Source organism: Schizosaccharomyces cryophilus, assembly GCF_000004155.1.
Source record: "Schizosaccharomyces cryophilus OY26 unplaced genomic scaffold supercont4.9, whole genome shotgun sequence".
Taxonomy (NCBI): Eukaryota; Fungi; Ascomycota; class Schizosaccharomycetes; order Schizosaccharomycetales; family Schizosaccharomycetaceae; genus Schizosaccharomyces; species Schizosaccharomyces cryophilus.
In genome coordinates this window covers 175926-202812 of record NW_013185632.1, presented here as the reverse complement: position 1 = coordinate 202812, position 26887 = coordinate 175926, and the positions used below count along the sequence as shown (strand labels likewise).

Genomic DNA, 26887 nt, shown 5'->3' with positions numbered 1-26887 from the left:
TCGATGGTATCAGAGTTAAGCCTTATTTTAAACGTATTTCATGTTCACTGTTGTATTTTAGATATAATATTATTAATAAATTTGTTTTTTTATAAAAAAGTGTATGATTCATTTATTATAGCATTAAGGCAAGGATAATTGTGTTTGCGATTGACAGACATGCTAGCTAGTATCAGTTATGCAAATGAAAGGTATTCTTTTTTGTTTGAGAGGGGTTGTAAAAGACAAGATTAGATATTTCAAACCAATGTTAGTTGTTTAAGGGTAAATAATGAGAGTTGGCGGCACTTGTATGAATATACATGACATCGTCAATGTCGTATAACTCGTCAATCAGATTTTGCATTTGATCTTTCGCTTGTTCATTTGTCTGCAAGTCGATTGCTGTGTCAGGAACCGGCACATAGATCATTCGAGAGTCTTTAATTTCGTATTTCTGCGACCTGAAATACTGAGCAACTTCATTCAACGAAGTGGGCTCCGTGAGTATTACATATTGGCCCTCATCTTCTTCATCTGTTAATTCTTTTGGTCTCTGGACTATGTCCTCAGCTCCAGCCTCGATTGCATCGTCCAATACGTTCCCAAGCTCCATGGAAGGGCGGTCGACCGGCTGATTTACCTCAATTTTTCCCTTCTTTGTAAACAAAAATCTGGCGTTGGACAATGATGCACCATACTTCTTAAGAACGTGCTTAATGTTGGCTGCCGCTCGAGTCCTATTATCGGTAATTGTTTCAACGATGAATCCAACGCCCGATGGATGCATTGCCTCGTAATCAAGAGCTTGCATTAGGTTACCATCCGCTCCTCCTCCTCCCGATCCTCTTTTCATTGCTGTTTCAATAACACTTTTTGGAATGGAATTTTTGCGTGCTTGCTCTAAAAGTGTTGCAAGCCGAATATTCATATCGGGATTGGAACCTTCGGTTCTTACAGTCATCGTAATACCCTGTGAAATCCTATCACCATTGTAAGCATCCTGTACTTTCCATTAGCTTTAAGACTTACTTTCCGACTTGTTTACTACGCGCTTGGTCATTTGCAGATTTCTTGTGTTTAATTTTGGACCATTCTGTAAAGTTAGTTAGACTATAGAAAGATAAAGTAGAACCGTGATGGGTTTTTCAGTAATGAACCCTCTTGTGTTTCACATGTAAAAACAGTGCAATGTAATTAACAACTAAGGATTAGCCTCCAAGGAATAATAGACAAAAGAAAGCACCTAATTTAATCTCTAAATAAGGACTTGATATCTCAAGTTGTTTGCTTCCATTGCAGAATGAGACAAGTCGACCAACAGAATCAAACATACCAGGTCTTAATAGCACTCAATATTACGCTACAGTAGAAACACAAGGGGTATATTTTTGAAACAAGAGATTGTTTCTTACTTACTATTATGACCTGACCATGCCCAGGCTGAAGAGGAAAACGTCTTGCTGCATAGTAAAGTGCTTAATCGCGGTAGCAAAAAAAGGTTTCTTGAGATATTCATATTTCCTTATTTATATATTTTTCTATTTTATAGCCGCTCAATTGCTTGGAGAACGCAGGAAAACTGTTCTTGTAGAGAGTATGTAGTTTCATTCATCTTGCTACAAGAGAGACTTCATGGTCCAAAAATCACCGGTGACGAAGTTTCTATATATATATTGTTTTGTATAAAAAAATAGGTGCTTATTTTCTTCTTCAATGTTGCTACATGAAACGAAAGGCTTTCTAAACCCAGCAGTATTGATTTTTCTTTAAAGATTTTAGTCAGTTGAAAAGAATTCACGTGGATTAATTCAATGAAAAAAAATAATGATTAAATTGAAATTATTTGAACTGGACTCAAGCCTTTGAAAGGTTCCCAATGGTTTGCTTGTATGAGGAAAGACTCGAGATAACATAGTTATTACAAAGAAAACTGAAGCTTTTTTCATTCATCTACAAGTTTTACAGGATATTAAAGTTCACACGATAGTCCTTCACAACGGGCAAATTTGATTTACTGTCTGTGACAAATCCTTCTAGTAACTAAAGATCAAGTTGGCAACAATTTCGGTTCAATCCTTCACTTCTACTGAATTTAAGAGAAACATATATATAAAAGTTATTCATGACCTTCCTCAAAGGAATGCCCTACTAAACCTTACCTTGTAGCTTGTAACTAGTATAGTGTCTTTAGAAGAAGAAAGCGTTTTCTTGTTCTATTGACATACTCTATTTGGCATAAAGACTTTAAATTAACATCATAAACATTTGTGAAATGAATGTTGCTTTCCGGTGTGCATACACCTATCCTAAGCAATGATTACTCCAAAATTTGATTTGCAGCAGGATGCGGATTTTCTTTATTTAAGCATTCATGCACCTCATATAAAGGTAAAGTTTTTTTTTGTGAAAGGATCACGACTCACACGTATAGGCTCAAAATGCCGAAATTGAAGCTATGGGATCAGAGATCCATTTTTGTATCGCCCCGTACTTCTTGAAGTAAGTCTAAGTCTTTTTTGATAAATTTTGATTAACAGGGATTAAGACTAGAGCTTCCGGGAAATGTATTAGATGATGAACGATCTCATGCTTCTTATGACATTGGGAAAGGAATGATTCATATTAAATTCGCCAAGGAAACTCCTGGGGAAGAGTTTCCTAATTTAGACTTATTAACGACTTTACTTGTGAATAAAGAAAAATCAAAGACACCTAAGAAAGCATTGATTGAAGAAGTGGGTGATGTCCCGGCTGCAGCAAGTACAGAAGGAGAGGTACAAGCAGACGACATTGATCCAGAAATCGATTGGAGAAATATCCGTTTTGATGATCCCAACTTCGACTGGGGTTTGCTTCAAAGGATGGAAGATAAAAAGGTATGGTGAAACAATTTGCTACTCAAAGTTACCAGCGGTGTAAGCTAATATGCCAATAGATGAAATATACATCTACATCAAATTACGGATTTAATGATCAACATACTGGATTACTTAAATACTTGGAGGGGAATGAAATAAACGTGTTGCCAGAGCCTGAACTTACGGACCCGGTACAAAGGAGCCAAATACGAAAGCAAACAGAAGATGAGAAGTTCGATCCAGAGTATTATTTAGCTGATTTTTACGATCATGAGATGATTGATGAGTTGATTCACTACACTCCTGATTATGTTGAATTGTCCAAACGCGCTAAATCCGGAGAACCAATACCTTTTGAATTCACAGAAAATGAACAGCAAGGTTTATTATCCCTTCCGAAAAAATCATATATTATTGAAAATCCAAAGAGGATTTACCTTAACCTGGTGGCACTAATTTTCGCATATGCTTATGATCACCGGACAACATTAGGAGACCCTAGCAGTGAATCTGTCTGGAACATTGGAATCATGGCTCCTAATATCGCATGCCTTGACACAAATTTTTCTTCAATTCAAGAAGTAGCTTGTGCATGCTTCCGCCGATCCTTGGCATATCCCTTGTATCGAAATTGGAATCTTGCAGAAACATGTTGGAAAGACACGTATGCCATTCTCAGCCTGGGAAAGCGATGGATTCTTCGTGTTTTACTCCGCATGAAATCTTTATTTGAACATCATGATGTATATTACATTTACAATACCATGATTATTAATGATTATGCTTATTGGATTCAAACAGCAAAGTAAGATGAATGAAAATCTAAAAGCTTAATTGTATACTAACGGGTTTTAGTGACAACGTGCTAGAAGCCCTGACTTATCAGGTTATGGAATATATGCCAAAAAAGTCTGACGTTGGCTGGCAACTAGAGGAGTTGGAAGCGGAAAGTATTCAACAAATGGAAGAGGATAATGATGGAGAGGATTAGGTTCATATAAAAATCAGAAAAGTAAACGGAATGTTAAACATTGAAGCATTAGGAGAAAGGTATAGACTGGTATTCCAGGTATTCTAGGGAAAAGCAGTTGGAACCAGCAGTTCATAACCAATAACTAAAAGTTGGAAAAAAAGAGCGATGACAAAGTATCAAACCGTCATTCCGCATAGGAAATAGGAAGCGAATGCGTAATTAGAAGAGTAGCCAACTGTAAGACATAAATTAAGTTACAAGGACCCATAAAAGAAAAAAGGCAATAAGTATACCAAATATTTTAAATAACAACGCACGGTTCGAAGATACTCTATCGAAAAATTTCAGGATTTCTCTTTGAGCACTGTTAATATTTGATGCTATGTCGTCTGTGTAAAGATCAATCCTTTGAACAGTTTCACGTTGTTCAGACACCATTTGTGCTAATTGAGAGAAAATTCCACCCAGCTCGGAAATTGTACTCTCAATGCTTTCAATAGAAGACATTCTTTGCTGGGAGTACACGTCAGTTTGATTTTCCAGTAATGCCATTTGCTCGTATCGGGTATTCGCGCCTTCTCCTAGATTTAAAGCAAGGTAATCGTCATTTGGCTCATACTTGGATTCGTTGTAATTAAAAGGCGAAGTAGCAGAATTATTATTAGCAAGAGGATTAGTATTTAGAGAAGTAGAAGCAACAAATTTTTCTGTTCGGTTTTGGGAGGCTTTCATGTTTTGCGTGCGAACTTCTAAAATATCTTTAAAGTTCATGCTAGTATCAGCAAGTGAATTCTGGAGAGAAACGACAATATTCTCATTGTGCTGATTGATTTGAGCAGGTTTGTTTCGAGTACCCTTAGAGCTTTGACGAACAATCTGCTGTAGAGAAGCGATATCTGAATTCAAAGAAGAGAGGCTTTGTTTGATTTGATATGTCAATTCCTGAATTTCCACTGGCCGATCATCAAACAGCGTTTTCCGTTTGGCGACTAAATCAACAGTTAGTGTTCTTCTGCCAACAGGAATTCTAAAATGGGCATACGTTGGGATAAACGTTGTAAATGTTTACTTGTCTCACTGATTTTGAAAGCAATCTTTTTTGCGACTGTAGTAAACTCGCTCTTCTGATGCTTTGCTTGCAATGCATTACTCATTGCTGCATTTGATGAAGAAATTCTCATTCGAGCTCTGGTATTTGCAACGCATGCTTGAAATTCTGCCGTTCTATCCTGAAATGACATGAATAATTTCCAATAGTGTGTGCTTTACTCAATGTCGTCTAGAAAACCTTGTGATGTGTGGAAAGCTGGTGGTGGCTGTCTTCTTGGGTTGTTTGATAAAACAAGACAAATTTGGTAATTACAATTTCTTATTTAAAGGAAAAAGCAGAAATAAAAGAGTAAAATATAGTATATTGGCACGAAGAAAAAGAAATTCGCCGTTTGGCTGGACATGCTTTGAGTGAAAGTAAACACACTCTAGGATGCATCAGTTTGTTTACATGATTCTCTGAATGTCATAAATAGATGCACGGAATAATAACTATATAATGATGAATTTCTTTCTTTCAATTGCTTGCTGCCAGTTGAGTAATTACATGTAAGAATCAAGCCTGAGAATCCTTTGATTGTAGCGACATCTTGCAAGTTTAGTTTTATTATATAAAGAATTCAAGTTACACTGTTGATTGATGATGATACTCCGTCCTTAGTGTATCAGGTAAGTAGATGATTTGAACTTTTCACCTGGCATATGGAACACACCGTAGGATGAAACTGGAGCTGATCGTTCTGTGTTTATGCGGCGATAAAGATTTTAAGTACAAAGAATGTGTTAGCGGGCCATTCATAAAGATGAAACGAAGCCAGAAACAAATATTAAGACAAACTAGAAACGCATTGTTCAACCTGTAGCAGGTAAGTTCATGCGCATTTGTACTTTCTGGCAATTTTCCATATCCTCAGGAGCTAATAAACCTGAAAAGCGACTATAAGCTTCGTTTCTTCCTGCTAAAACCACACGTAAACCTATAGTGCTGTCAAACTAGCAAAGCCAAAGTCCTCCATGAAGCCCTTGATCCCTAACTATTGATGAAAATATTTATAGGAAAAAGGGTAATACTGATTCACTTTTGTATCCACGTTCGCAATTGTTCGTTTTAAACAGACCTCAAGTGTCGTGTTGAAATTGTATTCACAACAAGGGCTGAGAAACAAGACTAGATGAATTTCATCAGGTTCACGGTCCTCTATTTTCTATCACGATTGATTTTTGTCAGCCAAAATCATAATAACATTCTCGCCTGCTATTGATGTTGCAGACAAGGTCAGTAGCACCATTCATAAGTTGTGTTTTGAATTTATTGTTAGTTTTTCTTTCTCTCTAATAAAATTCATTTCCAAGTCATGTTGTTATGATTTTCCCGATGTGGGTTGCTTCAATTTAGTGCCACTTAATTTGTCAAAAACAACTCTCTACCATTATGTTGAGAGTATCTGGAAATTTGCTAAAGTCGGAAAGAGTACTCTTTCGAGTAAGTAAAACCCAATAAAAATAAACAATTAACAAGATAGAAGAGTGCGTCGATTCGCTTTTACTCAGACAACTTCTCAGAGCGTTTAGCGAAAGGACCGACTTTTTCAGACTTCTTAAATCTGGAAAAGCCTCTTAATGGGGAGGAAGCCTTTGAGTTAGATAGAAAGGTAGAGCTTCCTAATGGAGCAGTTCATAAGCGTCTTCCTTCTTGGTTGAAAACGAAGGTGCCGCTTGGGTCCAATTTCACCAAAATAAAAAATGACTTACGCGGGTTAAATCTGCATACTGTTTGTGAAGAGGCAAAATGTCCAAATATTGGAGAATGTTGGGGAGGAAAGGACAAGAGTCAAGCTACTGCAACGATCATGCTGATGGGTGATACTTGCACTCGTGGTTGCAGGTTTTGTTCCGTCAAAACTAGTCGCCGCCCTCCTCCTTTAGATCCCAATGAGCCTGAAAAAACAGCGGACGCCATCACCCGTTGGAATCTAGGTTATGTTGTGCTCACCAGTGTCGATCGAGATGATCTGGCTGATTTGGGCGCCAACCACATTGCCAAAACCATTGATAGCATCAAGCAAAAGGCTCCCCATATCCTTGTGGAGGCACTTACACCAGATTTTGGTGGAAGGTTGGATCTCGTAGAAATGGTTGCCAAGTCTGGTCTCGATGTTTTTGCACATAATGTAGAGACTGTGGAAGACTTGACCCCTTATGTTCGTGACCGTAGAGCCACTTATCGTCAAAGTTTGAATGTTTTGGAGCAGGCCAAGAAAACGGTTCCTCATTTGATTACGAAAACAAGTATCATGCTGGGACTTGGTGAAAGAGATGAGGAAGTCTTGCAAGCATTAAAGGATTTGAGAGCTCATGGTGTTGATGTTGTAACTTTTGGTCAATATATGAGACCGACGAAGCGTCATGCTAAGGTTCAAGAATATATCCACCCTAAGAAGTTTGAGTATTGGCAAGGAGTTGCTGAAAAGCTCGGTTTCTTGTATGTTGCCAGTGGCCCTCTTGTACGTAGTAGCTATAAGGCTGGTGAATTTTTCATTAAAAACTTGATTGAGAAGAGATCAGGAAATTCAACTTTAGCTGGTCCTTAACGTTCCTTTGTCATGAGTTTTCATAAATCCATCATTTTGGCATTCTGCACTATTCGAAGAACCTAATATTTTTAATAATCATTTTTTTTTCTAATTCCATACTAACCCTAATTAAATTCTACATAAATTTTCAGTAGCAAAGAATTATCAACGAAGATTTTAGTGTCGTCCATGACTGTTTAGAATGCTGGAGAGCGGAGCCATAGCAGCTAAAAGATTTTCCTCTAGTCGTGGTTGAATAGGTAGCATGAAAGGAAATGGATTGACGGTGTGCACATCATCTATTGGTTGATTTTCAAAAGAATTTCCAAAAAGCAATAATACGTGACGGAAGGAGGATTGGAGCTTGTTCGATAACTCCAAAGGAGAAGCATGGGCGGAATTATTTATTTGTATCTTTAAATCATATCCACCTTTATAAGGTCCTTTAATAAGATCACTTAGCGAACTGGAAGGCCGAATTTGAAACCCCCAATACCTTCCTCCTTTTTCGCGAGGAGCTGTATAAGATACTATGTCTCCTTGCAAATGCCCTTCAGCATTTGGAGCTTGTGGCTTCATCCGAACGGTAACTCTATCCTTGGCTGAAAGTGATTGTGGAGAAGTAACTTGAATAGGATGCTCAATTCCAACGTGAACTAGGTATTTGTTTTTGGAGCGAGGCAATTGATTAAGAACATAGCCTTCTTTGTAAGGGAAATTTTTATCAGGAACTTGACTAGAATCGTTGCGTAGAGGAATTAAAGGGAACAACCCCATATACTTTAAATGGGGAAGTAAAGGGAATAGAACCTTGCGCATAAAGGCTGGAGTTTCCATATATCGAAGGATGTCAGAAAAGAACTTCAATGGGTCCCGTATATAGCAATCAGAGGAAGCACTGGCATTTTGCGTTTGTTTTACATTCGCCGGATCAGCGACTAAGATAATCTCGTCAATTTCGTAGACAATAGCCAGTCGTGCAATCTAGAAAATTTGTAAGCTAAACGCTCTTTTGAATTCGTTTTTTTCGCATTTACCTGGTAGACAAGGGCGCTTTTGAGCTGTAGATTGTGAGCCTCATTCAAGCAAGACACAGGAATGGCTATAGAAACAGTGTATCGTCTAGTGGATTCCATACTGTACAAATAACAAAACTAAAAGCTTCTGGTGATGAGAATTAGGTAGTTTTAGGAATTTATTCCATGCAAGAAGGGAAAAACAAAATATAAAAAAAACACAACAGGAAATAGCAAAAGATGATTGAATAGAAGCAGCCCTTGAAAGAATTCCAACGGTAAACCACAAGGATCACTAAGTTTTTGTAAATTGATGAAAAGAAAGAATCCCTACTCGAGCGCAAATGACCGGTGAATGAGTATATGAAAAATTTAGCAGTTGACTATAGGGAATCAGGGCATAAAGCCCAAGTCCAATACCCTTTCAAGCCATTCAAGTAAAACGCTTACAAAGCATTTTTAAATGAAACTGTGTAAGAGCTAATGCTTAGATCAAACACAAGAGTAAACAGGAAATTCATCAACAATCACGGCTCAAGAAAATTGGATGTTTGCGACTGGAAGTTCCAGTTTTGTAAATGACTGAAGCATAGCTTAGTTTCCTACAGCCTATTGATTAGCATTATGGCTTCTTACTTATTCCATCTGTTTGCAGAACTGAAAAGGCAGAAAAGCACAAGTCGTAAGTGCACCAAAGACACGATTCGTCTTTATTATAACTAAGCGGTTTTCCTTTTTTTTTCTCTTTATTGATTCAACACAGGTTTCTCGTCAAATTACCAAGGAAAACGTTTCTACTTGGTTTGTTTACTAACGTACTATAGTGATGTATGACACCAGAAAAAACAAGCAGTTCGATTGAGAGAGTGAAGACGGCTAAGTACAAGGGAAAAGAGGTGAAGATTAAAGATTAAATCTTCTTAATTTTACTAAATCTCTAAATATAAATCCCCCTTTTTCTATGGTTTTACTACATACAGGTTTTTATCAGAAAGTGTCCTTAAATAGCTTAACGCGCTCCTACATACTTTATAATATAGCTTTGTACTATCGTTAATTTTAACAACAAAGAAGGGATAGAGGGGAGAGAATGATTTGCAACTCGCGTACTTGAATTCCAACCAGCTTTGTTTTCTCCAGAAAGCAAAAAATACCAAAACGAAGCATCTTTTCCTTTGAAAAGTTGTTTCATCATTTTTGGATTGTCAGGAAAGGTATACTTGCCTTTTTCCCGGGAAAAATCCAAAGATCTGAGGTCATTCTACTTCAAAATTAGTTCAGCTTGCCATTGGAGCAATCTACGTTTTTAACTCTGCTATATTTACCTTGCATTCATTTATACTCTTTGTTTTTACTGTTAACGCATTTGTATTTTCGGTCTTTCAAAATATTTATCAACCTTTTCGCCCATTCTTCCTTTTCTGCTTCTTGTTGAAATAAGCTGCATACGGAAGATTGTAATTCTATACGCTCTTTTATTCAAGGATAATCTTCTTATCTCATCTCGTTTGGGTTTCATACTTCTTTTCTTTTACTGGCTAGCATTTTTTAAGTCCAAGTGGTTTAAAATACGATTCATCCTTTTCTTTCCATCCTCCAAATGAACTTGTGTCGCTTGCTTTCACGCCGAGCTAAATATTTGAGCATTTTCGTCGTGGTTTTGCTCCTCTTTTGTTTATATTCCTTCAAATCACTGACAGAAGCTCCTTCTAAACGATATGGCCCTCATCAGCCTATAAAACCCCATAAGCCTGTCCGACAGGATCCTAATTCAATTGTAATGCTTGTTTTAAGCTATGAGCAGATCTCTGATGATCCAAAATTCCTCGACAAGCTCCTTTCAGACAGAAATGAGTATGCTCAGCGTCACGGCTATCAGCTCGTCCACAAAGAAGCTCGTGACATTGAACGCAAATATGGAAACGACAACACTTGGAGCCTTGTGACTGCAATTCGGGAAACGTTATTCGAACATCCTGAAGCTTCTTGGGTTTGGGTTTTAGATCCAAGGGCCGTAATCATGAATACAGGCGAGTCACTTAAAGAGGCTATTATGAATGAGCAACTCAGTAACAACTTATTGCGTAATTACCCGGTTGATCCATTAAAACCTCATATTCGTACAAACAGCAAAATGAATCTCGAAGATGTCAAACTTATTACAACAAATGACTATAACGGAATTAGCATTCGTTCTTTCCTTCTCAGAAATGATGACTTTGCTCCTTATTTACTTGATGCTTGGAATGAGCCCTTGTTCAAACCTTATAAGAAAGATTTAGGCGAAAGATCTGCTTTATCCCACTTGCTAGAAATCCATCCTACTATCCTGGAACATGTCGCTCTTGTGTCTCCTAAAGTATTAAATTCTTATACTGACTCTGCCGTTGATTTGAACTATCAGGAAGGTGACTTCTTGGTGCTTAGCAATTGCGAGAACGCAGCATCTTGCGAGCGCTTTTTTGAGTAAGTCGCTTTTTATTTTTTTCTACTTTATTTCAAATATTGACTAACTCTTTTTAGTACTTACGTTAAGCAGCGAAGACCTTATAATCACAGAAAAAAGAAACCCTCTAGCTAAGTTCGTTATGGAATATGTGAAACCAATAGAATTATTGTACTTTTAAATAAAGATACTTTCGGTTTATTCAATCTCATTATACGTTATAATACAGCTAACTCACTTAAAACCTCATATGAAATGCCTACTTTTACTATACTTCGAACATACATGCATCATTTTCACCTACACAACACTTAATCTGGGCTCTTTCGGTACTCAGTCTAAACCGTTTCATTAATAATATACCTAAATCCACGTATACCCAATTGAATATCATTATTATATTTCATGGTATCGTTGTGGCATGATGCTGTTGAAAACATCAAACAACGGAATATGTTGAAATTTTATAAATGAAAGTGTGCAAAAAGCCAATGCAAAATTAATTAGAGAAATTAATAACGGTAGTGGTCAGCCTTGTAAGGACCCTCAGATGGAATACCCAAATATTTAGATTGAACAGGAGTAAGTTCGGTAAGCTTAACATTAAGCTTACCCAAGTGCAAACGAGCGACTTCTTCATCCAACTTCTTAGGAAGCATATGGACACCAACAGGATAGCTTTGGTTGTCAGTCCACAAAGCAATTTGAGCAAGGACTTGGTTAGCGAAAGAGCAAGACATGACAAAAGAGGGGTGTCCGGTAGCACAGCCAAGGTTGACAAGACGACCATCGGCCAAAAGGATAATATGGCGTCCGTTGCTCAATTCATAACGGTCAACTTGAGGCTTAATGTTGACGCAATCCTTAGCATTCTGCTTCAACCAGGCAACATCAATTTCAACATCAAAATGACCGATGTTGCATACGATAGAGTCTTCACGCATAGCCATGAAGTGTTCACCGCGGATAATATCACGACAACCAGTGGTAGTAACGAATATTTGACCTTCAGTAACAGCCTCTTCCATAGTAGTAACTTCAAAGCCATCCATGGCAGCTTGGAGAGCGTTGATAGGATCAACTTCAGTAACGATAACGCGAGCACCTTGATTGCGAAGAGAAGTGGCACAACCCTTACCAACATCACCAAATCCAGCGACAACACCAACCTTACCAGCAATCATAACGTCGGTAGCACGTTTGATACCATCGACCAAAGATTCTTTGCAGCCAAAGAGATTATCAAACTTGGACTTGGTAACAGAGTCGTTGACATTAATGGCAGGAACCTTAAGTTTGTTCTCATGGAACATCTTATACAAATTGTGGACACCAGTAGTGGTTTCCTCAGAAACACCGCGGATATCAACAAGAAGTTCAGGATGACGCTCATGAACAAGAGCAGTCAAGTCACCACCATCGTCCAAAATCATGTTCAAAGGTTGGCCGCTAGGGAAAGACTTTAATTGTTGTTCGATACACCAAATGTATTCCTCCTCAGTTTCACCCTTCCAAGCAAAGACGGGAACACCAGTAGCGGCAATGGCAGCAGCGGCATGATCTTGAGTAGAGTAAATGTTACAAGAAGACCAGGTTACTTCAGCACCTAAAGCAACCAAAGTCTCAATGAGAACTGCGGTTTGAATAGTCATGTGAAGACAACCAGCAATTCTAGCTCCCTTCAAAGGTTGAGACTGGGCATGCTTCTCGCGAATAGCCATCAAACCAGGCATTTCATTTTCAGCAATTTCAAGTTCCTTGCGGCCAAAGGCAGCAAGGGAAATATCAGCGACCTTATAATTCTGAACACTCATTTTGTTTTTATTAATAAAAGCTACCGTCTTATCCCAATTTACCTTGCTTGAGTCGTGGTAAAGGAAGAGTTAAAATTAGGAACTGACAATTGTATGGGATTCTTCCTTTCAGAAGGAGGATACATAAAAAAAGTTTATTTATTTAGAAGATAATTCTAAAATTCCTTATGGTATTAATAAAATTACGGAAATGCCGTTAAATATGAAAATCAAACATTTATGGAGTTTCTTGTAATTTACATGTATTAGAAGAAAAGAAAACGTTTTTAAGGTAGTTTCATGGATTTCTGTGTAAAATAAAGAATAAAATTGTTGAATTCGTTACTATGAAGTTGCGAAAATGTAAACAAACAAAATAAACAAACAAGAAAAGACTCTTCACCAAAGCAAACCAGCTTTCTTTTCAATTCATAATAGGATATGAGCAAAGAAATTCCTTATTCGCTGTTAGATTTGAAGGAATTTCGTTTCGAAGACCGATATTATGTGAAGCAGAAGCTAGGAGATGGTAGCTTTGGCACTGTGTATCTGGCAAAAAGCAAAGGAAAGCAGGGTCACGGGCAAATAGTATGAGAAAAAACCAATTGATATTTCTAACAACATTTAGGTTGCCGTCAAGAAGCTGAAGACCAGCAATAAACCAAAGCCGAAACATGAGTTACTGAAACTTCGAGAGTCGTTGGTAAGATTATTGTAGCCTTTCCTTGACTTTATTATCTTTAGGAAATGATGAGTTAAACATATTGCTAACAGTATAGGTACTTCGACAAATATCAAAACATCCAGGCCTAATCGACTTATTGGAGACATTTATGGATCCTAACAGAAACATCTATTTAGTAATGGAGTGTATGGAAGCAAATCTATATCAAATTCTGAAGCGAAGACAAGGAAAACCATTCACAAAGTACACGGCGTGTCATATTCTAAATCAGATTATTCGAGGAATTGAGCATATACACACGCATGGATTTATGCATAGAGACGTAAAGCCTGAGAATATTTTGGTTAAGAAACTTACAGATCGACCAGTGTTTTCAAGGTATAGTGTCAAAATTGCAGACTTCGGATTAGCCCGATCTTCTACTTCGAGTGATCCATTGACTGAGTATGTATCTACCCGTTGGTATCGTGCACCAGAGCTTTTACTCAGAGCAAAAGATTATGGAAAGGCGGTTGATATGTATGCTTTCGGTTGCATCAGTTTTGAAGTTTTTACCTTGAAGCCTCTATTCCCTGGAAGAAATGAGACAGACCAGCTCGACAGGATTTGTGAAATTCTTGGAAACCCTCTCTTGGATGACAAAGACAAACTGCACTACTGGCCCTCTGCTAGAGATTTAGCTGCTAAGCTTGGATTCTCCTTTTCTGTGACGAAGCCATATCCAATAAGGAAATTACTTCCAGTAAGCTGTGAAGACAAGTATGCTGAAATGATCGCGCTACTCTTAGCATGGGATCCGTTTGTTCGCCCCACTGCAATATTATGCAAAGAGAGATACTTTCCCAAAGTTCCTGAACTGCCAAGCAGTCAACACGAAGTAAAGCTAAAATCAGAAAAACTGACCAAACCTGTAAGCTTGAAGAATGCTGCATCTGTAAAACCTATCCTAGACAAAAAGCAAGAAAAAAGGGTCAGCTGGTTCAAAAAGAACTTATCTAGCTTTACAAATGCAGTGAAAAATGCATTACCTGATGCTCCACCGTCTCATCTTCCTCGAAAACCAATAAAGCTATATAGTGATGAGAAAGTAGATCATCCGTCTCATCCTTTACTGAGTGAAAAAATGAACTCAAATGAGAGTCCTTCCGAAGTAAAACATCCTGAAGCGTTGTCTTATGAGCTTGTTGAAAACTGCTTATTGCCGTCTTATGAACATCAGTCTTCTTCTCATTTGATGCCTCAAAAAGCAACTCACTCTAATTTGCAAGTTGTACCTGGAGTTTTGAATGATAGCCTTCCTGCTAAGTCTCAGAAAATTATTAATCCTATACCTAAAAGAATTGAAAACCGAGCTGGTGAAGAGTTGAGTTCGCCTAAAGCCGCTCTTTCCTATGACAATCAGCTGAATAAGGCTCCACTCACATTGAATTTAACATCTAGCAGCAACTTCAAGCTTTCTTCTGACTTCAACAACGTTATTGATGGCTCAAAAGATGTTGATACACCGAGCCTCAAAATCATAGGTATTAATCATAGTTTAATTCCTAGACCCGTTCGTCAAAATTATGGTGCTCAAGGCTTCCGAACTTCGAGATCAATCAGTTGTCAAGCTTACTCAAAGTTGATGGTATACGATACTTCATCACCGGTTAAGATTAATCGCTCTACTTCTGAAGGATTTTCTAAAGGCTAAACAAATACTGTTCAAGAATGAGCAAATTTGCAAATCATTAATGACAAAACTAAGAATAAACAGCAGCATTTGATGATATATGATATTATTTCACATTCAATAGTGGTCACAGTGGTTTCCACAGTTTATCTCATTCATTCTCAGTTGTTGTTGTTAACAGAGGTTTAACTATTTCATCGCAATTAAATAGTTTCATTACATTCTACATGATACTAGCATCAGTTGCTTACTTAAATAATGAAGCTTTTCATTCTAATATTAACCTGTAAACAGTGCTCAATAATCACAAGTAGTATCATCACTATAAAATCTCACAAAAACGGTCTTACATCATTTAATAATAAAAAATATTCAATATATGAATTTCAAGAATGTAGTATCACTGTTAAGCTGTAGATTTACTTATCGTAATAAGTCTGGTAATTCCAACGATCCAGAGCTCACATTGGTCTTGAAGGGTAGTAACCATAGTAACCTGAATGTTAGACGCTGTTTGATAATCACGATTCGTCAATGCAACAGCCAGCGCATAAAGTTCATCAATCAAAGGTTTTGAAATGGCATTTGCGTTGAGTCGGTCATACAGCACGTTAAGTCGCTTCTCCATATCATATAATACGCGTGACATTTGTGGAGGAACACTCTGTGAAACGCGCAAGAATTCAGCGTTAAGCATTTCATATATTGGTCTCAAATTAGGTGGAATATGAGTGCGATCACCTTGAGGATATGTAGTCATTCCAGCAGCGCCACCCGAGGGTCCAGCAACTGACTGTCTCTTTGTTGAAAGGTTTTGTGGTGGAGGAGAGACAATCGAGCCTGACGCCATAGGGGGTAATGGAAAAGTGCTATTCATAGAACTAGGAGGTGCCTGAGCACTTAAGGGAGGCATTGTCGTAGGTGGTGATTGGGTAAAACCAACATTAACAGGTTCATATGAAGAAATACGTTGGCTAGGAGTAGGGGGAACCGGAACTACTCTGTTAGCCGAAGCTTTTGGAGGTGGTACAGCAGTACTGAATGGAACCGTCGGTTGAATAGGAGGAGAAATAGCGGATGTTCGAGTAGGACCACCTAAAGGCACATAAGCGTTGCTACTTTGTGTATCTGCAGGAGAAGAAAGACCAGAGAATGTCCTTGCGGGCGACTGGGCCCCAATTGGCGTGTAAGGATTAGCTGGTCTTTGGCTTTGATTCACCAAAGGCTGACTTGCGGTTTGTACTTGTGGCTGATGTACTTCACCAACTTTTGGTGGAGGAGGAGCGGCTGCAGTCGAACCTACAGAAGGTGGTGGTGGTAGTGTACTGGTACTACTAGTTCGTGACATATTAGGAGGCAAAGTTGCTCCAGCATTAGGGAACGGTGATCTTACAGCAGGCAATGAGGGAGCTGCACGTCTCAAAGGTGGTTGATTAACAATTGGAGGATCATTCCAGCCAGCTGCAGCATTATTAGATACTACAGATGGTGGAATAGGAGAGGACACGGAAGGTGGAGCAGCAACGTGTGAAACGTTCGTCGAGTATGCAGAAGTATAAGGATTACTAAGATTAGTAACCGACTGAATTGGTTGAGGAACAAACGAGGAAATAGGGTGTTGGCCGCTTCCAGCAGGACCATAAGTGGACCTTTTAACTTCAGGAATTGGGGCAGGCGTAAGAAGAATTGATAATCTTTCGATTTCTTGTTTGGCCCCGGGGAACGCACCAGGAACGAGGTTCAAATAACTTCTAGCTTGCTCATAGTGACCAGCCGAAAGCAAAATCCTTGAATATTCAAGATAAACTTCGTAAAGGCCACCTAATTTCCAGTCTTTAGTTGCAGACAATTCATCGTCTTCATATGCGACAATTGAACGGAACGCATTAACTTTATCCATAAGTTTGGTGAGTTGACCAACATATCCGACATAAGAAGACTTCGAATCATCATCAGTACCACAATTAGCAAGTTCTTTAAGCCAAAGATTCGCATAACTTTGTAAAGATTTACTGGCAATGTAGCAAAATTCTGCTGCACGATTAGAGCTAAAGTCGTCGAGATTTTCTAACCGTTTTCCAAGGACACCACATAGAGGAGAGAATGCTTCATTAGTGGCATAAGTGCAGATAAAAACAAAAATATCTTTCCATTGACTAAGATCTGCATTTTGCACCGCATTTTCTAAGTCATTATCAGCAATGCAGGCAGAAAGACGCATATAAGATGGCTTATGCTCTTGCATTTCGTAAAATGCTGTCCTAACACACTTGCGGCATTCTTCATCGCCGAAAGTAGCTAGGAAGAGAGCTTCAGAAATTTTCTTATCATTTATACAGGTTTTGATAGCGGATAATACATCACCTGTAAGTAGCATTTTTGTAATATTAGTTTCCAGCTCTGAATCTTCAGAGTTAAAAATCTTAAAGGGGTCATTTGAGACTTCTACTTTATTCTTATCAGAAACTGTAGTATTCTGCAAGCTGTCAGAAAGTTTACCATAAAAAGAGGTATCATCATCATAACTCTCATTATTAAGATTCTTCGATGTGTCATTAGCGTTGCTAGATGCTTTTATATTCTCATCGAATTCTGTGGTGCTGTCTTCCTTATGCATCTCCTTTATATTTCCATGACCTAAAAGTTTAACAAATTCACTCCTAGATACACGCTGACTGACTGCTTTAAGAAGTTTCCAGTTATTTGCTTCTTCTTCGGTTTTCGCAGATTTGGCGCCAGAATCACAGAAAGCGACGATGTCATTCTCCGTCTGAAACTTAGTAGTAGAAGAAAAATTATCTATAGGCTCTTCATCCTTTTGAATTTCTATAGGCTCTATAACGACGTTTTTAGAGTCAGGAGAAAAATGAATGAGTTTATTAGGAAATCCAAAGCGAACGCCACAAGGAACTTTATACCACTTGGGAGCAACAGGTAAAGAGAAGGCAGGTTCCTGAGAACCAGCTATTGAGGGAAGATTGTTGAAGAATTCGTTGTCATCTATAGAAGTAACGCCTTGCAAAGAAGCTTCATGGGATTTATCAGTATTGGTGCTCTGGATAGAGAAGATAGAGACTTTGCCGTCTAAAGAAGCCGTCGCAACGCGATTGGAATTCGAAGGACACCAAGAACCTTTAGTATACCAGTTTCCAGAACGAGGGAAGTTTCCTAAAGATTCGCCGCTATCTACATCCCAAACAATAGCACGGCCATCTTTACCACTACTGAGCAAAAATCTGGGATCTTGAGGACACCAAGATAGTGAAAGGGCAGCTTTTTGATGACCTGTGAGAACATTCTGAGGTGTTGTAGGATAGCGTAAATCCCAAGTCAAGATGATAGGGTTTCTGTTATCATCAATAGCGGTTACAAGACGAGTGGCATTTTCAGGGTGCCAGGCAATACTATTGACTCCCCCTGTAGCACTTGTACCAGTAGCACCCATATAAGAAAGATTAAGGATTTGTCGCTTGGCTTTAAGATCCCACACAGTGGTATACTCGGAAGAATTACTCGAAGCAAGAATATGAGATACCTTGCTATTCCAGGCAACCACATGGATTTCGGAAGAACGGTTTTGTTTAGGCAAGGAAAAAGGCTTCGAAGGATTTTTAATGTCCCAAACCCAAACGTCACCATTATTATCACCAGATGCTAAAAGATTGGTTTGTACTGGATTAAAATCTAAAGGACCCAGGATAGAATTGTTCTCAGATTTATATGTTGCTATAGAAGCAGCGTTCTCATTAGAATCCAAAATGGCAGAGGCGTCGTAAAAACCAATACCGCCTTCCTCTAAAGTTCCGGCAATGACACCGTATTGTTTATCTAACGATTTTTCCCAGTCGAGATCATAAAACTTGGTATTAACGTTTGTAGAACCAATTGGCTTATTGGATTCTGATGAAGTATCCCAAATTTCCAAAAGATTGTCACTTTCTCTGGCATTTTCGGTACCTATATAACCACCTATGGCAAGTAAAGGCTGATTATCATTTACTCCTCGTGGGGACCACGCTAATGTTGCGCTCTTATTGATATCTTTTAACCTCATTACTCACTCCAACTTCTGAAAGCGCTTTCGTTTGTGACCGTTTTAAAAGATTTATATTATAAGCTGCAGGCAAATACCCGTCTTTATTTTTCGTATTCTTATGATATCTTTCAAGGTGGTTGGTTCTGAGTATGTTCGGCTTGTAACTTTCCATGCGTAGCATCTGAAACGTCCAACAAATAAGGTAACAATTTACTAGACGTTACCTCTAGAAGAAGCCATAACATAATAGGTAACAGTACATAATTAGTTTTAAACATTAATCACAAAGCAGATAGATCATAATAAAATTGGAATAATGAGTATTTGTGTTTAAGAAATAAACCTCAAACTAAAATTTATTTGTTCTTCTGTTGAATTTTTGTACATAGATAAGTAGAGGAATACGAAGAATAGAAGGTGCAAGAAGTTATACAAAAGAAATAGTACTAAAATTAACCAAGAAAATAAAGGACAAAATAAAATGCCTTGCACAAAAAGACAGAAGAAAGATAAGAGGCATTTTGTGAAGCTTTTTCATTATCAAAGCGTTTGGGCAGCTCGAAACGTAAAGTAGCGAACGGTTAAAATGGATAATTGGGCTAGTCCTTTTTCACCATAATCCAAAATTATTTTATGAAAGTTTTCATTCAGAAAAGCATTAAAAGGAAGAATTAAACAGAAAGACTCCTAAAAGGTAAGAATAATATAGAATCAAGATCCATAAAACAAGCAGAAGACTTTAGAAGCATCGGATACTTCAGTTGGCTGATCCAGAAGCAGAGGCAGCTTGCGCTTGTTGAAGTTGCTCTAATTGTTGTTGCTGAATTTTATCCCCATTGAAGATCATGTCAAACATGCTGTACTTCTGTTCAGCTTCTCTAGCTCTTTCTTCCTCGAGCATCTTCGGTCCATGTTCATCGATATATTTCTTAAATTCGGCATAGGCGGCTTTCTGGCGTTCACGTTGGATGTCAATAAGAAGTTTGGGTGGCTGATCAGAAACTGGACGACCTCCAAACAAGGAAGCTTTACTATATTTTTTCTTTTCAAGCCAATCGGCAATGAGTTGACTTCGAAGTTTTTCCTCGCGACGAGCATATTCGAGAGGGATGTTTTTACCATGGTAGCTCTTCAAGACAGGACGGACATCTTGAATATCCATAATTGCGATAAATTCAAGTAGGGGAATCAAGCCAACTAACTCTCGATCTTTGGGATTACCTTTCCAAGGAACCATGGCAATGGCGTTATCAGGTTGCTTCGACCAAGCATCAGGGTTTGTGTCAACCATGATAACCTTCGAAAGGGGTCGATTCAAGTATGAAATGTCCTTAATGAGTTTTCCGTTTTCATACTTACTGTGTTCGCGAGTCAAGACAGCACTGATACTGACATGATAAGGATCCAATTTGTCGACAATGGGTTTTGCTGTTGCTAAATATTGATTGGTGAAGATGACAATCTCATAATACATGGACAAATAGCCTAAAAAGTAATCAAGGCCAGGACGCTTAGCGGTACGCCAACCATGTTCACGAGTCCAACCAGCGTGAATTAACAAATCGTCCAAGTCCAACACAAGTGTATAGGGGCGGTTATAAGGTTCGGGAAGCGGGTCAGGAAGAAGTTTCTCAAATGCAGGTTCTTGATAGTATGCAAAGAAGTGCTTGGTGCGTGCTTTCACACGAGTCCACCAATCCATGGGTGAGTAGCCAGCAGCTGGAAATTTCTTTTCTAAATCCTTTTCATCATCCGTATATTTGCGACCATAATAAAGTATACCACCGCCGAGCGCACCCATGAAGCCCCAGAACGCATAGCGAGCCTGTTTTTCACGGCGCAGCATTGTCGAACTTACATATTCAGGACCTTTATCGCTACCGCCGCTGTAGGGATCCTCACTCGACCCATTCAACTCAAGTAATTCCTGCGCTAATGAACTTTTTCCTTCTTTTCCTTTGTTTTCTTCCGGCTTTGGCGTTGATTGCTTCTCTGGGGAGAAAGCAGGCTCAGACGCAAATCGTCTGTTTACGAATGGAGCAAAAGTCCTGGGATTTGCAAGCCGTAAACTTTTCGATATTAAGGACCTTTTCAGCATTTTGGAAGATTTTTATTGGTGTTAGAGGTGAATGTCTGACAATGTTTTAGGTTAAAAACAATACATTCGACCTCGTTAACGTTCTAACGAAACGAAAGCCGATAATAGAAACTATAAGAAACAGTAAAATGGTAGTAGGCACATTGGCATTGAAGGCACCGAAATCGAAAAGAAATGCTATGCTATCACTTGCAAAAAACAGTGGAACGAATGAAAGTTTGTAAGAATCCAAAGTTGTCTAATCCAATCTTAGGATACAGTCTGAACCGTTTCAGATGGATTAAAAAAAAGTATTGCGGCGAGTGAGGTTCGAACTCACGCGTTTTACAACAGCAGGGTTCACGGCTTTGAAGCCACTTAAATCTGCCCCCTTAGACCACTCGGGCATCGCCGCTTGTTGTTATGAACGAGCATCTTTGATTATATATAGGTTATGTGCTGTAATATATAGTATTACAAAAGAAACACTAGTTTACGGAGAATTTGTATGCTTTCGTATATAATAACGTAAACAATCGATAATTATTAAGAAATAATGAATTTTTATTAGAGCTTTTGCTGAAATCTCTACATCCACTTAAACATTGGAGCATAGAATTCCGTCACACGAGAAAGAGGGGGATAAAGTAGGGTGCGCAAATAGTTCGCATGAATTTCTGTTTACGCAGGAGAAAAAGAAAAAGAAAAAGAAAAAGAAAAAGAAAAATAAAATAAAATAAAAATCTCGGTAAGATGAATGTCTAGTGTTCAGAGGTCTCACTAGCAAAATGGTTTCATTTCTCTTTAACAACGAAATCCATAATAAACGAAAACTGTTTGTTTTATGTTTTACCTTGTTTTCGTTTATTGTTTCAATGAATCGACGTTTTGAGAGAGGTTTCATGTTTTATGTTTTGGTTTAAATTTCATTCGAGTTCGCTTTCAAATATTCGTTTACCTCTTGCATTCAATCTTTGATGAAGAATTGCAACAAACTGTATGATTTTTGAAGTCTCGAGAGGTTCATTTCGATATAAAACAAACATTGAAAGATAGTGAGCGAAGCCATCGAGGAAAAGGCAAATTGGGCCAGTTCAACAAAAAAGTCCAAAAAAAAAAAAAAAAAAAAAAAAAAAGGGAAATCAACTGTGAATTCGTCCTTAAATTCGATAATAAATTGAAACTGAGAAGACAAAAACGTCGAAATTTTCGCATGATAAAAAATTGAAAATAAAGTATACTGTCATCACACAAGAGATACCCAGATCACAATTGTCGTGTCAATCATGCAGAAATGTTTGTTGGTATGCTTTAGATGAACTGTAATTTACAATATACAAGGATATGTACTTTTTTATTCTTCCGAAAAGAATCGCTTGTTTTTGTTTTATACATGGAACGAAAAGCAAGCAAGGGGTTACGACCACCTTTACTGAATCACCCAAACATGAAGATTGAAAACGATGAAGCTTTTTTTTGGATTTAATTTTGGTTTGGTAAAAAGGAGAATATTATACCCTTATTTATATCTTTTTTGGTGTCTGTTTGTTGACATTTGGCAATGTAAACAAAAATAGAACAACAAACAGACGAAGCATCACGATTGGTTTGTTTCAAAAAAAAAACAAAAAAAAAACATTGCAAACTATGTTATTTATTTATTTGAATCTTTTAGCTCTTTTTGACTTATTTGCAAATAAACAAAGCCAAACTGTCCTGAAATGAGTTAGGGAGACAATTTACAGGAGAAACCAAAAATAGAAAAAGTACCCAGTATTCGCATGTTGTCTCATAGTCAGAATAGTTTATATGAATTATTTGACTGAAAACTTGTGTTACTGATCAGTTATTGTGCAATCATCTACGCAATTTTTTTTCATTGCTGAGTACACTAGCGATATATTACCATTTTCAAACATGTACCTCCTATCAATAATTTATGACAAGGTGAGGACAATTGGAATTTTTATGGTACTTAGGAATTTTACTTGCGATATAGACCTTATTTTCTTCTATTTTCTATCGTAAGTGGAGCATGTTTATAATTGCTTGCTAACAAGTAGTAATATCTGCCGTTGTCTAAGTAACAGGAATCTTCGCCCAAGCTATAGTTTACATAGCTGTTGTCAGGAAGCGTTAAAATTAAGTTAACTACAAGTGCTATATGTTGGGCATTATATAACGCTTTTGTCTGTTGTTTTGGATTGGAAGTTGATCACTCAACTGAAAACGCCGCTTCGCCTACACTTCCTACATAATAACAAAGGGATGCTACACCTCCTCCTCTGCTAACGACAATGGATAAAGCAATAGAGCTGCAAACCAATCCTGCGATTGACGTTAGTTCCATTCGTTTGTTATTGTCTCCTTCTGAACCTTTACTTTAAGGTAATGAAGAATTGCATTTGTTTCAATCTATCTTATTATGAGATGAGTGAGGAGGGAGACTTGAAACTGCTGGTTTTGTTATTACTCAGTACTACCTTACTTTGCGAGTTTACATCGAATTTCCAAGTTTATTTTAGTTTTCAAATTGCCCCTGTATTAATATGATAGTAAAGTCTTGCAATGAAAAACCAGTTATTTAATATGAATAATTGAAGCTTTTTTCGTCGCCTTTAGAGGCATGGAGTTGGTAAACTTGCTAGAACATTACTGGAGCCTAACGTTTTTGGGTCGTTGGTCATTTCATCCATCAATTAATATCCTTATTTTCAAATTGAATACTATCGTTGATTTCCTTTTTTCTTGAACTTGTAATTCCATTTGATTTATTGAGATCTCTGATAACTCGTTACCTTTAGGGTAACATCCTGCAGCAAGTATAAACCAGTTTGTACGTTTTTTCCATATTAAACGAGAAAGTGTATAAATTAAAAGAAAAAATGGATAAATTATGAAAAAGAAGTAGCCTACAGCACCTCTCTAACCATAGCACAAACGAGATTAAGCCCTCAGACTCTTAATTGCAGTGATCGGACGGGAACTGATGTTTTTCGCCTATGTATGGCCGTAGACAGTTCCTTCAGTTCAAAGAAGTAATTTATAGGTTTTTTTTGATCCTGAAGAGCCCGTGAAAGCTGCTTTTTGGTTGTAGTCTGTTACTCAATTGTCTAATGAAAAGCAGTTAGCTAATGCGTCTGCAGTTTCCGTGTTTTGTTTGTTACTTCTTCTGTATGAATAACTTTAGTGCAACGAAAAATTAGTAACTCACTTTCAAGTAAAAAGTTGTTCAACAGTTCATAGAGAAATGGGATCTGCTTTGTTTACAGAGGTGTAAACAAACGCGAAATTAGCGAAATTTGTTACTTGCTCACTGTGACTCAAACGTATAATCAACGATTTATGCTATATGTCATTATGGGAGATAGCGCAACAGAACCCATCACTATCCTGAGCAAAAATGTTGCGTAAGAGATGCGAAATTTCTTGCTGGAGCCAACTGTTTATTTCTTCAATTCCTGCCAACTGGGCTGATTTTGACTTCCATTTTGAGCTTTTGGAATGACCAGGTAGAGCTTCTTTAGTTTTGGCTGCTACTTCTGATGAGTTTTGCGTTTGCGAAATTTTTATATCGAATACGGATCGACAGCTTTTATTTGACGCTCTTTTGCTAATTATTCATTGAAATTTCTCTTTATTTATTTTTAGGATGTCGGAAAAGGAGCTAAAATTCGATTCAAGCGACCCTCCTGCGTACAGTCAGTCGAATGTTTACAATGTTGACCTTGAGAAGGGACTTCCTTTGTATATGCCAAAAGACATAAAGAACCCTTCCAATTCAACTTCTTTCAAAACCAAACATAGAAAAAAAAGGATAATAGTTGAGTCCGACGACTTCAGTCGTTTCTTTACCGACTTTAGGAAGAAGACAGATCATTATTTCCCTGAAAATGTAGTCGTTAAAAGTAAATCGATGTTTTTCTGTTTGATATTGGCTTTATCATTCCTTTGTACATTAGCAATCTCCTATCGTTTCGAACTATTTTCTTTTCCGAAACAAGTATATATGGAAAATGGATACAGTTTGGCCCTTCTTGGACCTTCAGGCCTTTTGCTTGTGATATGGGCAATATTCTTTGCTCTTTTCTGTGGTAAGTGGAGCATTACTGTTAATCGCAAACGTTATTAGAATGTGTGTTACTAATAAAGCCTAGCACTTATTTGGCCTTTCATATTGACAATACGGATTGCCGCTAAAGTTATAATCTTTATCGTGGTTGGTCTTGGCAACGGTCTTGCATGGTTCGTTAGTGTTGGCTTCGAAGGTCTCGCATGGTTCGTTGGTACTGGCTTCAAAGGTCTTGGTGAAGGTCTCGCATGGTTCGTTGGTGCTATCTTTTGGGGAATTTATAACATTACTGTTTTTGGCCTTGGAATGGGATTTGAGCGCTCAGCTGAAAACACCGGTTCGCCTACACTTCCCAGATATCAACAGAGAGATGATGCATTAGCTCCTCCGCCGACAAACACGAATGAAGAAATCGAGCTTCAGAGCAATCCTACCACTCAAAGTTAATGCCTACTTATTTGCGTTTCTTTTCTCATGAGCCTTAACTCTTCCGATCAAAAGTCAATAAGTGGAAAAAGAGAACATTACAAGCAATTTGTTCCGGTGAATATTTATATATATTTGTTAAGCGTTCTTGCGTTTGATTTTGACTACGAACTCATCCTTGTACCAACATGAATTGGAAATGACGAAGAAAATTGGACAATAGAAAGGCATGCATACAATCCGCGCATTGAAAGGAACCGTAATCTGAGATCATTGGCATCATCCTACGTTCTTAATGATGATTATTACTATTATCCTTACTCTTATTTGCAATTGAATACGTTCGTTTCATTTCTTTTCATTGAACTTGTAATTAGTCTTTTGTCACTTGTAAAGGAACAGCTTGCAAAAATTCTATCGAGAAAACGATTGCAAGCAACAGTAGTAGACGTATAAAAAAGAAAAAACAAAATAAGAAAAGTAAAGAGCAACAAGAGAAAAGCCTACAGCACCCCGGATTCCCATGTTGTCTCCAACCATAGTACTAACGAGGCCCTCAGACGCTTAACTGCAGTGATCGGACGGGAACTGGTGTTTTCGCCTAGGTGTGGCCGTAGACAGTTCTATCAGGCTTTTACAATAATTATCTGACGATAATTGTTTAGCTTACGTTGTGGTCATACTTGACTTCAATCCATAAAATCGGTTTTTCTGCATCATCGTAGAGTGTTTAAAAAAATATTTAACGGTTTGAATTAGTTTTTCCTCCTTCTTCTTACCCATCCTTTTTCTTCTTGTTTTCGTGCATTACTAATTATGATACATTGTCACCGTGAACGAACAAAGAGCATATACAAAAAAGAATAAATATCATTAGATGAATTAATCTTTTAAAAGAAGAAGCACTAGAATCCACTCTGACGCACCAAACGATTATAGAATAACGAGAACATGAATGGTCCATTCACTTTTATGTAGACATTTACGATAAATTAATAGCCATCAACGTGCTAGTTACATGGCTGTTTATATATATAAAAAAAAAAAATGGCCAAATATTCCCATAAATTTTGCTGTGATAATTCCCTCAAAATCGGTTTTTTCATAGCCATTTCTCAAATGGTATTAGAAGCTGTTTCATGTATAATTTCAGCATATTTTTGTTTATCCTAATTTAATTGTTTATTTACCAGTTGATCTGATAGTGTTGCATATTTTTTAGGATTAT

At 37.7% G+C, this 26887-nt stretch overlaps 12 protein-coding genes and 2 non-coding genes across 14 annotated transcripts; 6 read left to right on the top strand and 8 right to left on the bottom strand.

Moving 5' to 3' along the window:
* Nucleotides 1-43: 43 nt before the first annotated feature.
* Nucleotides 44-1617, bottom strand: SPOG_04382 (DNA binding protein). The gene is made up of 3 exons (XM_013170458.1): nucleotides 1399-1617; nucleotides 1012-1075; nucleotides 44-962 (listed from the first exon to the last, which is right to left on the bottom strand). The coding sequence occupies exons 1-3, from the start codon at nucleotides 1496-1498 to the stop codon at nucleotides 251-253; spliced, it is 876 nt and encodes a 291-aa protein (XP_013025912.1). The 5' UTR covers nucleotides 1499-1617; the 3' UTR covers nucleotides 44-250.
* Nucleotides 1558-3981, top strand: SPOG_04383 (box H/ACA snoRNP assembly protein Shq1). The gene is made up of 5 exons (XM_013170459.1): nucleotides 1558-2370; nucleotides 2414-2481; nucleotides 2528-2858; nucleotides 2918-3645; nucleotides 3696-3981. The coding sequence occupies exons 1-5, from the start codon at nucleotides 2296-2298 to the stop codon at nucleotides 3829-3831; spliced, it is 1338 nt and encodes a 445-aa protein (XP_013025913.1). The 5' UTR covers nucleotides 1558-2295; the 3' UTR covers nucleotides 3832-3981.
* Nucleotides 3611-5334, bottom strand: SPOG_04384 (SNARE Sed5). The gene is made up of 2 exons (XM_013170460.1): nucleotides 4856-5334; nucleotides 3611-4802 (listed from the first exon to the last, which is right to left on the bottom strand). The coding sequence occupies exons 1-2, from the start codon at nucleotides 5052-5054 to the stop codon at nucleotides 4063-4065; spliced, it is 939 nt and encodes a 312-aa protein (XP_013025914.1). The 5' UTR covers nucleotides 5055-5334; the 3' UTR covers nucleotides 3611-4062.
* On the bottom strand, nucleotides 5260-9088 carry SPOG_04386 (DUF171 family protein). The gene is made up of 2 exons (XM_013170462.1): nucleotides 8474-9088; nucleotides 5260-8420 (listed from the first exon to the last, which is right to left on the bottom strand). The coding sequence occupies exons 1-2, from the start codon at nucleotides 8570-8572 to the stop codon at nucleotides 7614-7616; spliced, it is 906 nt and encodes a 301-aa protein (XP_013025916.1). The 5' UTR covers nucleotides 8573-9088; the 3' UTR covers nucleotides 5260-7613.
* On the top strand, nucleotides 6281-7562 carry SPOG_04385 (lipoic acid synthetase). Its single transcript, XM_013170461.1, has 2 exons — nucleotides 6281-6346; nucleotides 6390-7562. The coding sequence occupies exons 1-2, from the start codon at nucleotides 6296-6298 to the stop codon at nucleotides 7452-7454; spliced, it is 1116 nt and encodes a 371-aa protein (XP_013025915.1). The 5' UTR covers nucleotides 6281-6295; the 3' UTR covers nucleotides 7455-7562.
* Nucleotides 9089-9507: 419 nt separating the features above from the next.
* SPOG_04387 (alpha-1,2-galactosyltransferase) lies at nucleotides 9508-11290 on the top strand. Its single transcript, XM_013170463.1, has 2 exons — nucleotides 9508-10918; nucleotides 10976-11290. Exons 1-2 carry the CDS (start codon nucleotides 10053-10055, stop codon nucleotides 11031-11033), a joined length of 924 nt encoding a protein of 307 aa, XP_013025917.1. The 5' UTR covers nucleotides 9508-10052; the 3' UTR covers nucleotides 11034-11290.
* On the bottom strand, nucleotides 11091-12778 carry SPOG_04388 (adenosylhomocysteinase). Its single transcript, XM_013170464.1, has one exon. It carries the CDS (start codon nucleotides 12710-12712, stop codon nucleotides 11411-11413), a length of 1302 nt encoding a protein of 433 aa, XP_013025918.1. The 5' UTR covers nucleotides 12713-12778; the 3' UTR covers nucleotides 11091-11410.
* Nucleotides 12779-12996: 218 nt separating this feature from the next.
* On the bottom strand, nucleotides 12997-19242 carry SPOG_04390 (COPII-coated vesicle component Sec31). The gene has a single exon (XM_013170466.1). It carries the CDS (start codon nucleotides 19100-19102, stop codon nucleotides 15455-15457), a length of 3648 nt encoding a protein of 1215 aa, XP_013025920.1. The 5' UTR covers nucleotides 19103-19242; the 3' UTR covers nucleotides 12997-15454.
* Nucleotides 13133-15304, top strand: SPOG_04389 (CMGC/RCK/MAK protein kinase Mde3; the record flags this gene model as incomplete). The annotated part of the gene is made up of 3 exons (XM_013170465.1): nucleotides 13133-13279; nucleotides 13320-13394; nucleotides 13471-15304. The coding sequence occupies 3 exons, from the start codon at nucleotides 13133-13135 to the stop codon at nucleotides 15067-15069; spliced, it is 1821 nt and encodes a 606-aa protein (XP_013025919.1). The 3' UTR covers nucleotides 15070-15304.
* Nucleotides 19243-19380: 138 nt separating the features above from the next.
* Nucleotides 19381-21222, bottom strand: SPOG_04391 (TIM23 translocase complex subunit Tim50). Its single transcript, XM_013170467.1, has one exon. It carries the CDS (start codon nucleotides 21180-21182, stop codon nucleotides 19842-19844), a length of 1341 nt encoding a protein of 446 aa, XP_013025921.1. The 5' UTR covers nucleotides 21183-21222; the 3' UTR covers nucleotides 19381-19841.
* A 254-nt stretch (nucleotides 21223-21476) lies between these two features.
* Nucleotides 21477-21576, bottom strand: SPOG_16401. Its single transcript has one exon. It is a non-coding gene; the product is annotated as a tRNA-Leu (tRNA).
* Nucleotides 21577-23040: 1464 nt separating this feature from the next.
* Nucleotides 23041-23893, top strand: SPOG_05775 (uncharacterized protein). Its single transcript, XM_013170559.1, has 2 exons — nucleotides 23041-23185; nucleotides 23225-23893. Exons 1-2 carry the CDS (start codon nucleotides 23079-23081, stop codon nucleotides 23310-23312), a joined length of 195 nt encoding a protein of 64 aa, XP_013026013.1. The 5' UTR covers nucleotides 23041-23078; the 3' UTR covers nucleotides 23313-23893.
* Nucleotides 23894-24598: 705 nt separating this feature from the next.
* Nucleotides 24599-25896, top strand: SPOG_05003 (uncharacterized protein). The gene is made up of 2 exons (XM_013170556.1): nucleotides 24599-25255; nucleotides 25319-25896. Exons 1-2 carry the CDS (start codon nucleotides 24814-24816, stop codon nucleotides 25678-25680), a joined length of 804 nt encoding a protein of 267 aa, XP_013026010.1. The 5' UTR covers nucleotides 24599-24813; the 3' UTR covers nucleotides 25681-25896.
* A 263-nt stretch (nucleotides 25897-26159) lies between these two features.
* SPOG_16400 lies at nucleotides 26160-26274 on the bottom strand. Its single transcript, XR_001203127.1, has one exon. It is a non-coding gene; the product is annotated as a 5S ribosomal RNA (ribosomal RNA).
* Between the last annotated feature and the right edge of the window lie 613 nt (nucleotides 26275-26887).

Excerpts from the sequence above, each read along its gene's own strand:
- SPOG_04382 (XM_013170458.1), bottom strand. The coding sequence starts at position 1,498 with ATGAATATCTCAAGAAACCTTTTTTTGCTACCGCGATTAAGCACTTTA. Across the intron at positions 1,076-1,398 it reads GGCATGGTCAGGTCATAATA|AATGGTCCAAAATTAAACAC; the intron begins GTAAGTAAGAAA and ends CTAACTTTACAG. Across the intron at positions 963-1,011 it reads CGTAGTAAACAAGTCGGAAA|GATTTCACAGGGTATTACGA; the intron begins GTAAGTCTTAAA and ends CAATGGTGATAG.
- SPOG_04383 (XM_013170459.1), top strand. The coding sequence starts at position 2,296 with ATGATTACTCCAAAATTTGATTTGCAGCAGGATGCGGATTTTCTTTAT. Across the intron at positions 2,482-2,527 it reads ATCGCCCCGTACTTCTTGAA|ACTAGAGCTTCCGGGAAATG; the intron begins GTAAGTCTAAGT and ends ACAGGGATTAAG. Across the intron at positions 2,859-2,917 it reads AAAGGATGGAAGATAAAAAG|ATGAAATATACATCTACATC; the intron begins GTATGGTGAAAC and ends ATATGCCAATAG.
- SPOG_04384 (XM_013170460.1), bottom strand. The coding sequence starts at position 5,054 with ATGTCATTTCAGGATAGAACGGCAGAATTTCAAGCATGCGTTGCAAAT. Across the intron at positions 4,803-4,855 it reads TTTACAACGTTTATCCCAAC|TCGCCAAACGGAAAACGCTG; the intron begins GTATGCCCATTT and ends CTGTTGATTTAG.
- SPOG_04385 (XM_013170461.1), top strand. The coding sequence starts at position 6,296 with ATGTTGAGAGTATCTGGAAATTTGCTAAAGTCGGAAAGAGTACTCTTT. Across the intron at positions 6,347-6,389 it reads CGGAAAGAGTACTCTTTCGA|AGTGCGTCGATTCGCTTTTA; the intron begins GTAAGTAAAACC and ends ACAAGATAGAAG.
- SPOG_04386 (XM_013170462.1), bottom strand. The coding sequence starts at position 8,572 with ATGGAATCCACTAGACGATACACTGTTTCTATAGCCATTCCTGTGTCT. Across the intron at positions 8,421-8,473 it reads AAAGCGCCCTTGTCTACCAG|ATTGCACGACTGGCTATTGT; the intron begins GTAAATGCGAAA and ends CAAATTTTCTAG.
- SPOG_04387 (XM_013170463.1), top strand. The coding sequence starts at position 10,053 with ATGAACTTGTGTCGCTTGCTTTCACGCCGAGCTAAATATTTGAGCATT. Across the intron at positions 10,919-10,975 it reads TCTTGCGAGCGCTTTTTTGA|TACTTACGTTAAGCAGCGAA; the intron begins GTAAGTCGCTTT and ends AACTCTTTTTAG.
- SPOG_04388 (XM_013170464.1), bottom strand. The coding sequence starts at position 12,712 with ATGAGTGTTCAGAATTATAAGGTCGCTGATATTTCCCTTGCTGCCTTT.
- SPOG_04390 (XM_013170466.1), bottom strand. The coding sequence starts at position 19,102 with ATGAGGTTAAAAGATATCAATAAGAGCGCAACATTAGCGTGGTCCCCA.
- SPOG_04391 (XM_013170467.1), bottom strand. The coding sequence starts at position 21,182 with ATGCTGAAAAGGTCCTTAATATCGAAAAGTTTACGGCTTGCAAATCCC.
- SPOG_05775 (XM_013170559.1), top strand. The coding sequence starts at position 23,079 with ATGTACCTCCTATCAATAATTTATGACAAGGTGAGGACAATTGGAATT. Across the intron at positions 23,186-23,224 it reads ATTTTCTTCTATTTTCTATC|TAATATCTGCCGTTGTCTAA; the intron begins GTAAGTGGAGCA and ends GCTAACAAGTAG.
- SPOG_05003 (XM_013170556.1), top strand. The coding sequence starts at position 24,814 with ATGTCGGAAAAGGAGCTAAAATTCGATTCAAGCGACCCTCCTGCGTAC. Across the intron at positions 25,256-25,318 it reads ATTCTTTGCTCTTTTCTGTG|CACTTATTTGGCCTTTCATA; the intron begins GTAAGTGGAGCA and ends AATAAAGCCTAG.